Source organism: Caretta caretta, chromosome 6 (genome assembly GCF_965140235.1).
Source record: "Caretta caretta isolate rCarCar2 chromosome 6, rCarCar1.hap1, whole genome shotgun sequence".
NCBI lineage: Eukaryota > Metazoa > Chordata > Testudines > Cheloniidae > Caretta > Caretta caretta.
Window position 1 is genome coordinate 126322948 of NC_134211.1, and position 15312 is coordinate 126338259.

General features: G+C 48.3%; 1 protein-coding gene across 1 annotated transcript in view; it reads left to right on the plus strand.

Annotated features, from left to right (window-relative positions):
* The first annotated feature begins 3683 nt into the window (after positions 1-3683).
* The window catches only part of SOS2 (SOS Ras/Rho guanine nucleotide exchange factor 2), a 115116-nt gene continuing 103487 nt past the window's right edge, over positions 3684-15312 (plus strand). The window contains exon 1 of the mRNA XM_048852831.2: positions 3684-3829. Within this exon, the coding sequence (XP_048708788.1) occupies positions 3743-3829 (87 nt within the window). The 5' untranslated portion in view covers positions 3684-3742. The remainder of the gene's footprint in view (positions 3830-15312) is intronic.

Genomic DNA, 15312 nt, shown 5'->3' on the forward strand with positions numbered 1-15312 from the left:
CTCCCAGCTGCTCCTCTGCTTCTGCCTCTCCCTGCCTGGTGCAGCTCGTGGCTCAGCTGCTCCACAGGGAGGAGCCCAGCCACTTCATGTGACCGAGCAATCTGGCAGGGGGAGGATGTGACCCTGCATGCCTCCCCCCATGTGTCGCCTCTGCCTGAGTAGTTGCAGAATGCTGGTTGCATTTGGCTGTTTGAAAGGCAGATGGCACTGTTTAGGGAAAAGGTGGGAAGCAGCAGAAACAAACATTCTGACCGTTATAACTACATGTTGTGTTCTGCACAATGTTTGCGAGAGCAGGGGAGAAAGCCTTAATGATAAGTGGCCGGCAGAGGCTTGCTTGGTGCTTCGAGCAGCCAGAAGGAGTCCCACAGAAAACAGTGGGAATGTGCTCAGGGGGGTCCATTGTTCGTATTTTGAATCTTAGGCCTGAATATGTGCAGCTGTTAGCCCATGGAAAGGGAGTTGGGAAAGATACAGGGTGAGCACTGGGGTACTGGGTAGGAAATGGAACATTCCCTCTGTACTTTTGTGAACCCTATGAACGTTTTCAGCTTTATTTAAAGGAATGGCTGAGATAAATGCACTGATCACTCATAACTGATGCTTTATAAACTGTTCTTATTATGGAAGAACAATAAAAAGCTAAAAGTAAAGTTTTGTATGGAACCAATGGAAAAATAATAATAGTTTCATATATGCAAATTTACATTTAGCTAAACAATGTGCTAAGCGAACAACTATAGACAAACCTTTCATTGAAGCAACAATGCAAAACAAAACTGTAAGTTGAACAGTAAGAACAGGGCAAATAGAACAATTTTGGGTTGAGGGAGGTGTGATCCTGATCCAACAGGCGGAAGGCACAGGGCTAGATAAGGGTTACAAGGATCCCACAGTCTGGTATATACATACTAGTTTGCCAAAGAGTGTCATGTAAAGCCTGTGTCACACTGGTCATCATAATAATTGTGAAATGTCTGCATGGATAATATGTAAGGAGTTATGTACATATACTGAAAATTATGTTCTCAGTGTCTGTGAGTTGGGGGCTGGTAAGAAGGTGATAAGCAGATTTCGTTCAGGCAGGAGATGCTTATCTACCTGTCTGGCTATATGTAGAGGGAGTATTGTACACTTCACAGCGACCACCTATTTACAGTCTGAGCAACATGCTAATCAAAAAGAAAAGGAGGACTTGTGGCACCTTAGAGACAAAACAATTTATTTGAGCATAAGCTTTCGTGAGCTACAGCTCACTTCATCGGATGCATACTGTGGAAAATACAGAAGATGTTTTCATGCACACAAACCATGAAAAAATGGGTGTTTATCACTACAAAAGGTTTTCTCTCCCCCCACCCCACTCTCCTGCTGGTAATAGCTTATGTAAAGTGATCACACTCCTTACAATGTGTATGATAATCAAGGTGGGCCATTTCCAGCACAAATCCAGGTTTTCTCCCCACCCTCCCTCCCCCACACACAAACCCACTCTCCTGTTGGTAATAGCTTATCTATAAACACCCATTTTTTCATGGTTTTTTCATGGGAGGGGGGTGGATGGGGCAGGGGTCCTGGGGGGGGGCATCAAGGAACGCGGGGGCGTTGGATGGGGCAGGAGTCCCGGGGGGCAAGGGTGGGCAACGACCCCCTCGTGGGGTGAGAAGGGAACCCGTTGTTAAGATTTTGGCAGCTCATCACTGACAGTAGGCATGTGGGCAAGTGCTCTCCATGCCGTGGTCCTTTGAGCGGTTGCTAGCCATGGCTTTAGCATGTCGCAGAGGCCGATTGCACAGGCAGAGCGGCTGCCATTTTGGAAACATGTACAGGCTGAACAAACAGGGTGGGCTGAGAGAGGTGGGGCTGGATACTTGGAAGGGCTCCTAGCTCACGTTCACCTCGAAAGGCTGCAGCCATGGGGCACCCAGAACTGAAGCCATAACGGCAGTGTAGCACAATAATAATAAATAATTGTAAGGATAGGTACTTAAATGCCCATTTTCCATCCGGGGAATCTGACTTGTCAGTCTTGGCCTGGGTTGCTAACTGAGACTCGGGCTCAGCTGATACAGGACAGGAATCAGGCTCCGTTGCAGTAGGGCACAACTGGGACTGACTTTCCAGCTAAGGGTTACTGGGTTCAGACACAAACTGATCGTCGGAGCCCTGGGCGCATGGGACCCCAGTAACGAGCAAGTGTTGTGGGAATGCGGAATTGGTCAACCCTACGCTCGGCTGATGCGGCAACTCATGGTGTTGGACGCCATCAGGTGGTTGAGGGACGTCTACCTAGAACACATCACCGGACATCAGCTATACCAGGAGAGAGGAGCTGGAGTGCGGATGAGAAGCACAGTCAGGAAAGTAACTGAAATACTTCCCTGATGGATTGTATTTTCTAATGGCCAACTTACCCTAAATCAGTGGTTCCCAAACTGGGGTTCGCAAAATGTTACCGGGGGCTTTAGGGACAAAAATTCCCTAATGGCAGACAGAGCTGTCCCTAGGGACCCCAGGCAGCACGGGGCCAGCAGCCCGGAGCCCCTGGACTTCCAAGAGCTCAGCAGATCAACGCGAGCATATCTATCACGCTGAGGAGATTTAAACTTCAAGACTCCTTATAAGAAATGGAAAGGGAGGTGGATATTTTTGCTGCCTTTAAAATTAAATAGGCAGCTAGTATTGTTTTAAAATTATTATGAAGAACAAGTTTAAGCTTTGTTGTAACGTGCGTGGTTTGCCTGGACTGCTCAAGGCCCTGAATGCGTGTGTAGGAGGAACGATTTGAATTGGCTTCTTCAGTCCCTTCATGCTGTTTCACATCTGATACTCCTTGATGCCCCACAGGAGCCTGGTCTTATAACCGGCTTCTTCGAAGTGATACAAGCCGCGAAAGCGAGCTCTTGGAAGAGTGTGGCTGTTTTCCTAATGTACTAAATACACTGTAATGATAAATAACAATGAATAGTGTGTCATAAGCATGTCATACAAAACAAATTTTATATTTCCAGAGATCACTGCTTTTATCATGTATTCTCAGGCACAGGAGAACATCCTGGGAAATATTCATTTTTAGGAGGGGGGGGTCGCGAGACGGGACATTTTAGTGAAAGGGGTTCAGAGGCGGTTTAAAATTTGGGAATTTAAAAAATTCTCACGCGCGGAGGGGCAACCGCTATGTTTGCTTTCCACCCCCCCGGCCCGGGGAACGCTCCACCCGCGGGGTGCCCGCCTCTCGCGCCTGAGGAGCCGGGCCTGGGGGCCGCGGGGGGCGCGCGGGCCTCCAGCGGCAGCCGCTAGGGGGCGCCGCGGGCACGCGGGCTGGGGGCCGGGCGCCTGCGCGGTGCCGCGCCGGAGGGAGGGAGGGAGCGAAGGGCGGCGTGAGGCGGCCCCGGCGGGCAGAGCGAGGTCGCGCGAGTGGCCGGGCCCAGGCAGCGGGGCCGGCAGCCGCCCGCCCCCCCCCCGCACCCGGCCGGGAGCCCAGCCCCGGCCCCTCCGGATGTGATCGCTGGCCGGGCGGGGGCAGAGCGCCGCCCCCTGCCTGCGCAGCGCGGCCCGCGGAGCCCGGCCCGCATGAGGAGCGGCCAGCGCCGGCCGGGCCGAGCCGAGGGCAAGCGGCGGCCGCCTCCGGGCCCGGGCCGGCCTGTCCCTGCCGCGCCGCCCCGCCCCGCGCCCTAGCCGCGCCCGCGCGCCGCCGTCCGGGCCCCGCCGCCCCCGATGCGGGGCAGCCGCCGCCGGGGCCATGCAGCCGCCGCCGCAGCCCTACGAGTTCTTCAGCGAGGAGAACGGCCCCAAATGGCGGGGGCTCTTCGTGCCCGCGCTGCGCAAGGTCAGGCCGGCCGCCGGCTGCGGGGCGGGCTGGCGGGGCGAGGCGAGGCGAGGCTCGGGCCTCCGCTGCCCCCCGCGGGCCCCCCTCCCGTGCGCGCCCCTCCTCTCCGCCCCCTGCACCTCGCTCCCCCTTCGTCGCCTGTGCGCCCCCCTCCCCGTTTACCCTTCTCCTTCCCTGTGTACTCCCCTGGGCGCCCCCCTCCCCCCGTGCACTCCCCTCATCCCCTGTGCGCCCCCCTCCCCCTCTTCGCCTGTGCGCCCCCCTCCCCGTTTACCCTTCTCCTTCCCTGTGTACTCCCCCGGGCGCCCCCCTCCCCCCGTGCACTCCCCTCATCCCCTGTGCGCCCCCCTCCCCCTCTTCGCCTGTGCGCCCCCCTCCCCGTTTACCCTTCTCCTTCCCTGTGTACTCCCCCGGGCGCCCCCCTCCCCCGGGCGCCCCCCTCCCCCCGTGCACTCCCCTCATCCCCTGTGCGCCCCCCTCCCCCTCTTCGCCTGTGCGACCCCCTCCCCGTTTACCCTTCTCCTTCCCTGTGTACTCCCCTGGGCGCCCCCCTCCCCCCGTGCACTCCCCTCATCCCCTGTGCGCCCCCCTCCCCCTCTTCGCCTGTGCGCCCCCCTCCCCGTTTACCCTTCTCCTTCCCTGTGTACTCCCCCGGGCGCCCCCCTCCCCCGGGCGCCCCCCTCCCCCCGTGCACTCCCCTCATCCCCTGTGCGCCCCCCTCCCCCTCTTCGCCTGTGCGCCCCCCTCCCCGTTTACCCTTCTCCTTCCCTGTGTACTCCCCCGGGCGCCCCCCTCCCCCCGTGCACTCCCCTCATCCCCTGTGCGCCCCCCTCCCCCTCTTCGCCTGTGCGCCCCCCTCCCCGTTTACCCTTCTCCTTCCCTGTGTACTCCCCCGGGCGCCCCCCTCCCCCGGGCGCCCCCCTCCCCCCGTGCACTCCCCTCATCCCCTGTGCGCCCCCCTCCCCCTCTTCGCCTGTGCGACCCCCTCCCCGTTTACCCTTCTCCTTCCCTGTGTACTCCCCTGGGCGCCCCCCTCCCCCCGTGCACTCCCCTCATCCCCTGTGCGCCCCCCTCCCCCTCTTCGCCTGTGCGACCCCCTCCCCGTTTACCCTTCTCCTTCCCTGTGTACTCCCCTGGGCGCCCACCTCCCCTGTGCGCGCCCCCTCCTCTCCTGTGCGCCCCCCTCCCCCTGTGCACTCCCTTAATCACCTGTGCACCCTCCTCCCCTGTGCGCACCCCCCCCCGTGCACTCTCTTCATCGCCTGTGGACCCTCCTCCTCTGTGCTCGCCTTCTCCCCTCATCCTCTGTGCGTACCCCCCTCCCCTCCACCCCGTGCACTCCCGTCATTGCCTGTGCATCCTTCTCGCCTGTGCGCCCCCCTCCCCCCGTGCACTCCCTTCATCGCCTGTGCACCCTTCTCCCCTGTGCGTGCCCCCCTCTCCTCATCCCCTGTTTACTCTCCTCCTCTCATCCCCTGTGCGCGCCCCCCTCCCCGCCTGTGTGCCCCCCTCCACCCCGTGCACTCCCGTCATCGCGCCCCCTCCCCCTCCTCGCCTGTGCGCGCCCCCTCCCCCTCCTCGCCTGTGTGCCCCCCTCCCCCCCGTGCACTCCCTTAATCGCCTGTGCACCCTCCTCCCCTGTGCGCACCCCCCACCCCCCCGTGCACTCTCTTCATCGCCTGTGCACCCTCCTCCTCTGTGCGCGCCCTCTCCCCTCATCCTCTGTGCGCACCCCCCTCCCCGCCTGTGCGCCCCCGTGCACTCCCGTCATCGCCTGTGCATCCTTCTCGCCTGTGCACCCCCCTCCACCCCGTGCACTCCCTTCATCCCCTGTGCACCCTCCTCCCCCTCCTCCCCTGTGCGCCCCCCTCCTCCCCGTGCACTCCCTTCATCACCTGTGCACCCTCCTCGCCTGTGCACCCCCCTCCCCCTGTGCACTCCCTTCATCCCCTGTGCACCCTCCTCCCCTGTGCGCGCCCCCTCCCCTCCTCCCCTGTGCGCGCCCCCTCCCCTCCTCCCCTGTGCGCGCCCCCGTGCACTCCTGTCATCGCCTGTGCACACTTCTCGCCTGTGCGCCCCCCTCCCCCCGTGCACTCCCTTCATCGCCTGGGCACCCTTCTCCCCTGTGCGCGCCCCCCTCTCTTCATCCCCTGTTTACTCTCCTCCCCTATGCACGCCTCCATTCTCTGCTGTCCCCCGCGTGCCTCCATTCTCTGCTGTCCCCTGCGCACCCACATCCTGTGTACATCCCCGCTACTGCCTCCCCAACTGCATCCCCTGGGCACCTCAATCCTCCACTACCCCCCATAGACTCTTACCCCCTGCACAGCCCCATCCTGTGTACATCTGCTGTGCACCCCCTGACTGCATCCTTACTACACTCCTCACCTCCATCCCCGCTGCACCCCCACTATCCCGACCGCAACCCCTGTGTACCCCCATCCTCCGCTATCCCCTGCGTGCCCCCACCCCATGTACATCCCCTGGCCACATCCCCTGTGCACCGCCCACCTCATCCCTTGTGCACCTCCCTCCTCTGCTACCCTCTGCAGGCACTTACCCCCACGTGCCCCCATCCTGTGTACATCTGCTGTGCATGCCCCGACCGCATCCCCTGTGCACCTCCTACCTCGTCCCCATTACACCCCTCACCTTGTCCCCTGTACAACCGCATCCCCCCTGCACCTCCCACCGCATCCCCGCTACACCCCTCACCCGTGACCATATCTGCTGTGCACCCTCATCCCTGGTACACCCCTCAACACATTCTCTGCACACCTCCACCACATCCCCTCTGCGCCCCCCCCCACCATGTCTAAATCCCCTCTACATCACCTATCACATCCACACGCCTTTGCACTTCCTCCCACTACGTCCCCTCCCCCAATCCCTGGTGCAGCCCCCCCCATGTCCCTGTCCCCTCATCCTCCTCCCTAGTGTACCCCCCACCTACCGGCCCTCCACTTATAATACATCCAGCCATCCCTGTACACCCCACCACCATATTCACACCTACCTATCCATTACGTGCAGACCAGCCAGCCAGCTGCTATACACCCCCCCATCTACCTTGCTCTACACCTACCCATCCACTACGTGCACACCAGCCAGCCAGCTGCTATACACCCCTGCATCTACCCTGCTCTACAGGTCTACCCATCTCCTATATACTCTCCACCACATATGCATCTACCTATCCACTATATACTCCCACAATTGCCCCAGTGCATAAATGGGAAAGAAGCTGTATATGGGAAACTGCTTTAATTGTAATTTTCTTGGGGAGGGGTCTGTCATTTGGATAGGAGTTTGTGTAGTGCCTAGCACAATGGGGTTCTGGTCTAGGATTGGCATCCGTAGATACTACCATACAAATAATGAATCATCATAATTAGAGAGATGCTAGTGTGTGTTTTAAGGAAGGAAGGGGGGAGACTGTGTTTCTTTTTTCCAAAAGCAGTTTTAAGAGTGGCATCAGATCAGTAGACTATGTAAATGTGGGATACACACCCTTGTGTATATCTGGGGTGGTGTTTCTCGTTATCAAAGGCCACCAAACTCAGATAAATGCTCCTGTGGCTGACCTCTTGTCTGTAGTAAGAATCCTGGGTGCTTTGCTCTTTGCCCCTGAATTTCCTCTTTGGGTCAGTCAGAAGTTTGGAGTGTGCCACGCTGCCCAGCTTTCACCCCCAGATGCTTGCCAGGGGTTTAAAGCATGCAGCATCTCTCCATGCATGTTGTTCTTTCTGTATCTCTCCAGTTTCAGGATTACACTTAAAGATGATAAACCTCTGTCCCCTCCCCCTGGATGAAAATGACATATGGTGCAGCTTTACCAGCTTGATCCAGAAGGATAGGATGTATTTTAATTTCAAATTTCGTTAAGTTGAAATTTTCTTCTTGGGATCCTAAAACAAAAAATAGTGATACAGTCTGTAGTCGGTTAATGCTGTTGTTGCCAATTTACTGCTATAGTCTTGGTTTTGTTATGAGGAAACAGAACTGGTATTTGAATTTCTCTAAAAGAGAGAGAATGTGTGAATTTTTGTAAAGGATTCCCCCCCCCCCAGCCCCTCCAGGGAAAGTTCCTGGTCTGGAGTACTCACCCTTAATATGAAGCAATCCTATTGTGTTGTGCATTTGTTTAATAAGCATGAAATGTCAATGAGTCAAAGTAAAATTGTATCAGTGTTCCAATTATTGTAATCCCAGACAAGATATTAAGGGGCAATGTCAGGTTTAAAACCACAGCAATGAAGGTGTTTAAAACAGAACATTTTAAAACTGTAATGTTTCACTGTGCTGTTTACATATTGAACTTATTTCACTTTAAACTATGAAAACAGACAGCTTTTGGAATTCTTCCAGGCTTGGGTTCCAAATACTTAAAGCAGAGTGTTTGTTTTTTTTTTAAAAAGCTTCCACTGAAACTAAATGCAAATGCATTAAAACTTTGTTGGTCCCAAAAGAAGCTATCAAGGGGGATAGAAATTGATAATTGAAAAAAATGGATAAAAATTAAAACCTGGATTTTTTTATGTAAATACATTTTTCTTAAAAATAATTCTGTTTAAAATTTAAAATTCTGACTTTAAGGCCTAAATCTATTAATAAATAATTTAAATAAAAAAAATCAACAGTACATATTTGCTGTTGGCGTTTTAAAGACAGTCAAACCACTGAACTGGTGGAAGTCCCTGGCTAATCGCATGGAACCAGAGTTTACTGAAGTGCTAAGCCAACTTTTGACAGCAATAGCCACTTTGGCAGGTGTAAAGAGAATATTTTCTTCATTTCAGTTTATTGATCAAGTTCATATCTATTACTAGTTCATTCAAAGTTGAAAAAGCAGGAAAGCTTGTTTTTCTCTTCCTGTTGTTGAATAAAAATAAGCTGTGAGAGAAAGAGATCTTAGATCTTTTAGAACTAGCAGGACATCGTGACCAGAAACAATCAGTAAAATTCACTAACAAAAGACATTTCCTTTGCTTAATATATCAGTTAGTTTTAAATGCAACATATGTTTTGATAAACATTTTTCTTACATATCAGCACACTTAAGGTAATTTTATTTAAACAATTTTAAATATTTTGTGCATTTTATTTGAATTCCATCCACATGCAGCTTGACACGAATCATAAATAAAAAAATATCTAGGAATAAATGTTCACCATTTTCTAACATAAACAAATGTTAAAAATCAAGCATTTGAATAAATGTGTGTTAAACTATATAATTGTTTAAATGAATAGAGAGGCAGTGTATCCTTCTGGTTAGCAAACAATACAAAATTATATCTACCAATGAGTATCCACCTTTCTTTAGGAAAATAATTGAAGTACAAATGCAAAACAAGATTAAAATAGAAGATTTAAATAAAGGTTTCCAGCATGCTGATTTCAGTTATAACAATCTTAAGTGTTACTTTTAATAAGTAAAACATTTCAAAGAGAAGTGTGTTCTTTTAAATTGACAAGGCTCTTTATGTTTAGTAAAAGATTTTTTAAACCCCACCTCCCGCTAAATCTAGAGCTAAATTTGACCACAATATCACTTTTTAAACAGTTTTTGAAGCTCCTTCACCAGCAGTTCTATTAGGCAAGACAAAGGAGTGGCTTGATAGGACTTGATTAATAAAGAGTAAAAGGAGGGTAATATAAATAATGCCAATCAATGGGACTTTATGGAAAATAAGTAATTTCTTTTATAAGATTACAAGTTTGGTAAAGGTAATAGAGTTAATGTAATATACTTAGACTTCTGTAAGGCATTTGGCTTGTTACTGCATGACATTTTGATTAAAAATTAATGTGAGCCATCTTAATTTTATATTTTTTAAATGGATTTAAAGTTGGCTGATGGATCTCAAAATATAATTGTAAATGGGGAATCATCATGGAATGGATGTGTTTCTAGTGGGGTTCTTTCTGCAGGGATCGCTTCTTGACTCTATACTATTTAACATTTAATTTTATTAATGACCTGGACATAAAATCATCACTGATAAAGTTTGCACATGACAGAAAAATTGGGAGAGTGATAAATAACGAAGAGGACTGGTCACTGATACAGAGTGAGCTGGATCACTTGATAAACTGGGTGCAAGTATACAGTATGTGTTTTAGTATGGCTAAATGTAAATGTATATATCTCGTGTCAAGGTTCCTCCCCCACTCTGAACTCTAGGGTACAGATGTGGGGACCTGCATGAAAAACCTCCTAAGCTTATCTTTACCAGCTTAGGTCAAAACTTCCCCAAGGTACAAAATATTACACCCGTTATCCTTGGAATGGCCGCTACCACCACCAAACTAATACTGGTTACTGGGGAAGAGCTGTTTGGACGCGTCTTTCCCCCCAAAATACTTCCCAAAACCTTGCACCCCACTTCCTGGACAAGGTTTGGTAAAAAGCCTCACCAATTTGCCTAGGTGACTACAGACCCAGACCCTTGGATCTTAAGAACAATGAACAATCCTCCCAACACTTGCACCCCCCCTCTCCTGGGAAATGTTGGATAAAAAGCCTCACCAATTTGCATAGGTGACCACAGACCCAAACCCTTGGATCTGAGAACAATGAAAAAGCATTCAGTTTTTTACAAGAAGACTTTTAATAAAAAATAGAAGTAAATAGAAATAAAGAAATCCCCCCTGTAAAATCAGGATGGTAGATATCTTACAGGGTAATTAGATTCCAAAACATAGAGAACCCCTCTAGGCAAAACCTTAAGTTACAAAAAAGATACACAGACAGAAATAGTTATTCTATTCAGCACAATGCTTTTCTCAGCCATTTAAAGAAATCATAATCTAACACATACCTAGCTAGATTACTTACTAAAAGTTCTAAGACTCCATTCCTGTTCTGTCCCTGGCAAGAAGCAGCATACAGACAGACACAGACCCTTTGTTTCTCTCCCTCCTCCCAGCTTTTGAAAGTATCTTGTCTCCTCATTGGTCATTTTGGTCAGGTGCCAGCGAGGTTACCTTTAGCTTCTTAACCCTTTACAGGTGAGAGGAGCTTTCCCCTGGCCAGGAGGGATTTCAAAGGGGTTTACCCTTCCCTTTATATTTATGACATCTCGGAACAAAGAATATAGGCCATACTTATAGGCTGGGGGACTCTATCCTGGGAAGCAGTGACTGAAAAAGATTTGGGGATTGTTGTGAACAATCAGCGCTCCCAGTGTGATGCTGTGGCATAAGGGCTAATTACCAAGGATCAGAGGTGTAGCCATGTTAGTCTGTATCCACAGTTGGGCTAACGTAGTTCTTGCCCGTATATACAGGACTCTCCAGTCGAAGTAGAGAGGTTATGTTACTGCTGTATTTGGCATTGGTGCAATTGTTGCTGGAATATGGTGTCCCGTTCTGGTGCCCACAATTCAAGAAGGATGTTGATAAATTGGAGAGGATTCAGAAAAGGGCCATGAAAATGATGAAAGGATTAGAAAACATGTTTTATAGTGCTTGAGTCTATTTAGCCTAACAAAGTGAAGATTAAAGGGTGACTTGAATACAGTCTGTAAGTTCTTACATGGGGAACAATATTTAATAGTGGGCTTTTCAGTCTAGCAGAAAAAGGATCCAATGGCTGGAAGTTGAAGCTACACAAATTCAGACTGAAAATAAGGCATAAATAAGTGAGAGTAATTAACCGTTGGAACAGCTTACCAAGGGTTGTGGTAGATTCTCCATCCCTGACAATTTTTAAATCGAGATTGGATGTTTTTCTAAAAGATCTGCTCTAGGAGTTATTTCGGGGAAGTGCTATGGCAGGTGTTATATAAGAGGTCAGACCTGTTGATCACTATGGTCCCTTCAGGCCTTGGATTCTATGAATGATCCTGTGTATTTCAAAGTCTCCCCTTTTACCTTTGTAAGGAAGGTGTCTCGTTAAGAAGCACACTCTAAAACTAAGGTCCAAGTCCTCTAAGTGAATTTGCTGGTGTGCATCATTATGACTGCAGAGCTCCCATTCGTACTGATAGTCACCCCTTTCTGGAATGAAATCTTGCAGTACTGAGATTATTTTCCAAGTTATCAGTGCTTTAATATAACATCAATTTAACGTTTTAGGCCCTGATTTTGAAAGGAGACTGTGGGAGTTAGGTACCTGAATCTCATTGATTTTCAGTGACAGTTGGGGGCCTAGCTCAGTCAGGCCCCTCCACAAATCCCATTATTAATGCATTCATAATAAATGCGTTGTAGTATACAGCTGTTTGGAGCTGTAGTTGAAAACTCCCATTGATACTGAATTTATTTTTGAATGTTATCAGGAATCTGTTTCTTTTCTGATATTCACAGAAAGCTTCCTAACTAAAGCATTTAACTGCAACCAAAATGGAACCAGATTGCTGGCACTTAAAAAGATCATAGAGTGGTTTTTAAAATAAGCGCTGGGGGAAAACTGACAGGTGCGGAGGGGCATGTGGTTTGGACAGAGACATCCCTTAGGGGAGGATCTATTAAGGAAATTCTCTATGTCCTAGTAAAGAGGAGAGGATGGAAGATGATAAAATATGGGTAGGGTCTGATGAGAAACAGTCAAATCAAAAAGTGTCCCATTCAATTACATCATGTAATGGCAGACAGCTAAAAAGTAAATAGTATTTAAAGTGCTTATATACAAATGCTGAAAGTCTAAATGATAAGATGGGTGAACTAGAGTGCCTTGTATTAAATGAGGATATCGATACAATAGGCATCACACAAACTTGGTGGAATGAAGATAAAACAATGGGACACAGTAATACCAGGGGTATAAAATATATCGGGAAGGACAGAACAGGTTGTGCTGGTGGGGATGTGGCACTATATGTGAAAGAGTGTAGAATCAAATGAAGTAAAAATCTTAAATGAACCAAACTGTACCATAGAATCTCTGTGGATAGTAATTCCATGCTCTAATAGTAAGAATATTGCAGTCGGGATGTACTACCGACCACGTGACCAGGAAGGCGATAGTGACTGTGAAATGCTTAGGGAGATTAGAATGGCTATAAAAATAAAAAACTCAGTAATAATGGGGGATTTCAACTATCCTTATATTGACTGGGTACATGTCATCTCAGGATGGGGATCATAGAATCATAGAATATCAGGATTGGAAGGGACCTCAGGAGGTCATCTAGCCCAAACCCCTGCTCAAAGCAGGACCAATCCTCAATTTTTGCCCCACATCCCTAAATGGCCCCCTCAAGGATTGAACTCACAACCCTGGGTTTAGCAGGCCAATGCTCAAACCACTGAGCTATCCCTCCCCCCCCCAAAAATGTAGAGATAAAGTTTCCTGGCACCTTAAATGACTACTTCTTGAGCAGCTTGTCCTGGAACCCACAAGAGGAGAGGCAATTCTTGATTTAGTCCTAAGATCAGTACAGGATCTGGTCCAAGAGGTGAATATTGCTGCACCACTTGGTAATAGTGACCATAATATAATTAAATTGAACATTCCTGTGGTGCGGAAAACACCGCAGCAGCCCAACACTGTAGCATTTAATTTCAGAAAGGGGAACTACACAAAAATGAGGAAGTTAGTAAACAAATTAAAAGGTACAGTGCCAAAAATGAAATCCCTGCAAGCTGCATGGAAACTTTTTAAAGACACCTATAATAGAGCCTCAACTTACATGTATACCCATTATTAAAAAACATCATAAGAGAACCAAAAAAGTGCCACCATGGCTAAACAACAAAGTAAAAGAAGCGGTACGAGACAAAAAGGCATCCTTTAAAAAGTGGAAGTTAAATCCTAGTGTGGAAAATAGAAAGTAGCATAAACTCTGGCAAATGAAGTGTAAAAATATAATTAGGAAGGCCAAAAAATGTTTTGAACAGCTAGACAAAGACCCAAAGAGTAATAGTTTTTTTTTAAAAGTATATCAGAAGCAGGAAGCCTGCTAAACTACCAGTGGGGTCACTGGATGATCGAGATGCTAAAGGAGCTCTCAAGGACGATAAGGCCATTGTGGAGAAACTACACAAATTCTTTGCAGTGGTCTTCACGACTGAGGATGTGAGGGAGATTCCTAAACCTGAGCCATTCTTTTCAGGTGACAGATCTGAGGAACTGTCCCAGATTGAGGTGTCAGTAGAGGAGGTTTTGGAACAAATTGATAAACTAAACAGTAATAAGTCACCAGGACCAGATGGTATTCACCCCAGAGTTCTGAAAGAACTCAAATGTGAAATTGCAGAACTACTAACTGTAGTTTGTAACCATCATTTAAATCAGCTTCTGTACCAAATGACTGGAGGATAACTAATGTGATGCCAACTTTTAAAAAGGGCTCCAGAGGTGATTCTGGCAATTACAGGCCGGTAAGCCTGACTTCAGTACTGGGCAAACTGGTTGAAACTATAGTAAAGAACAAAATTGTCAGACACATAGATGAACATAATTTGTTGAGGAATAATCAACATGGTTTTTGTAAAGGGAAATCATGCCTCACCAATCTACTAGAATTCTTTGAGGGGGTCAACAGTCATGAGGACAAGGGGGATCCAGTGGATATAGTGCACTTGGACTTTCAGAAAACCTTTGACAAGGTCCCTCGCCAAAGGTTCTTAAAGTAAACTGTCATGGGATAAGAGGGAAGGTCCTCTCATGGATTGGTAACTGGTTAAAAGATAGGAAACAAAGGGTAAGAATAAATGGTCAGTTTTCAGAATGGAGAGGGGTAAATAGTGGTGTTCCCCAAAGGTCTGTACTGAGACCAGTCCTATTCAACATATTCATAAATGATCTGGAAAAGGGGGTAAACAGTGAGGTGGCAAAATTTGCAGAGGATACAAAACTACTCAAGATAGTTTAGTCCCAGGCAGACTGCGAAGAGCTACAAAAGGATGTTACAAAACTGCGTGACTGGGCAACAAAATGGCAGATGAAATTCAGTATTGATAAATGCAAAGTGATGCACATTGGAAAACATAATCCCAACTATATGTATAAAATGAAGGGGTCTAAATGAGCTGTTATCACTCAAGAAGGAGATCTTGGAGTCACTGTGGATAGTTCTCTGACAACATCCACTCAATGTGCAGCAGCTGTCAAAAAAGCAAACAGAATGTTGGGAATCATTAAGAAAGAAAATATTGTATTGCCTCTATATAAATCCATGGTACACCCACATCTTGAACACTGCATGCTGATGTGGTCGCCCCATCTCAAAAAAGATAAATTTAGAAAAGGTTCAGAAAAGGGCAAAAAAAAAAAAAAAGATTAGGGGTATGGAATGGCTTCTGTATGAGGAGTGATTTATAAGACTGGGACTTTTCAGCTTGGAAAGAGATGACTAAGGCAGGATATGATAGAGGTCTATAACATCATGACTGGTTTGGAGAAAGTAAATAAGGAAATGCTAATTACTGCTCATAACACAAGGACTAGGGCTTACCAAATGAAATTAACAGGCAGCAGGTTTAAAACAAACAAAAGGAAGTATTTCTTCACACAACACACAGTCAACCTGTGG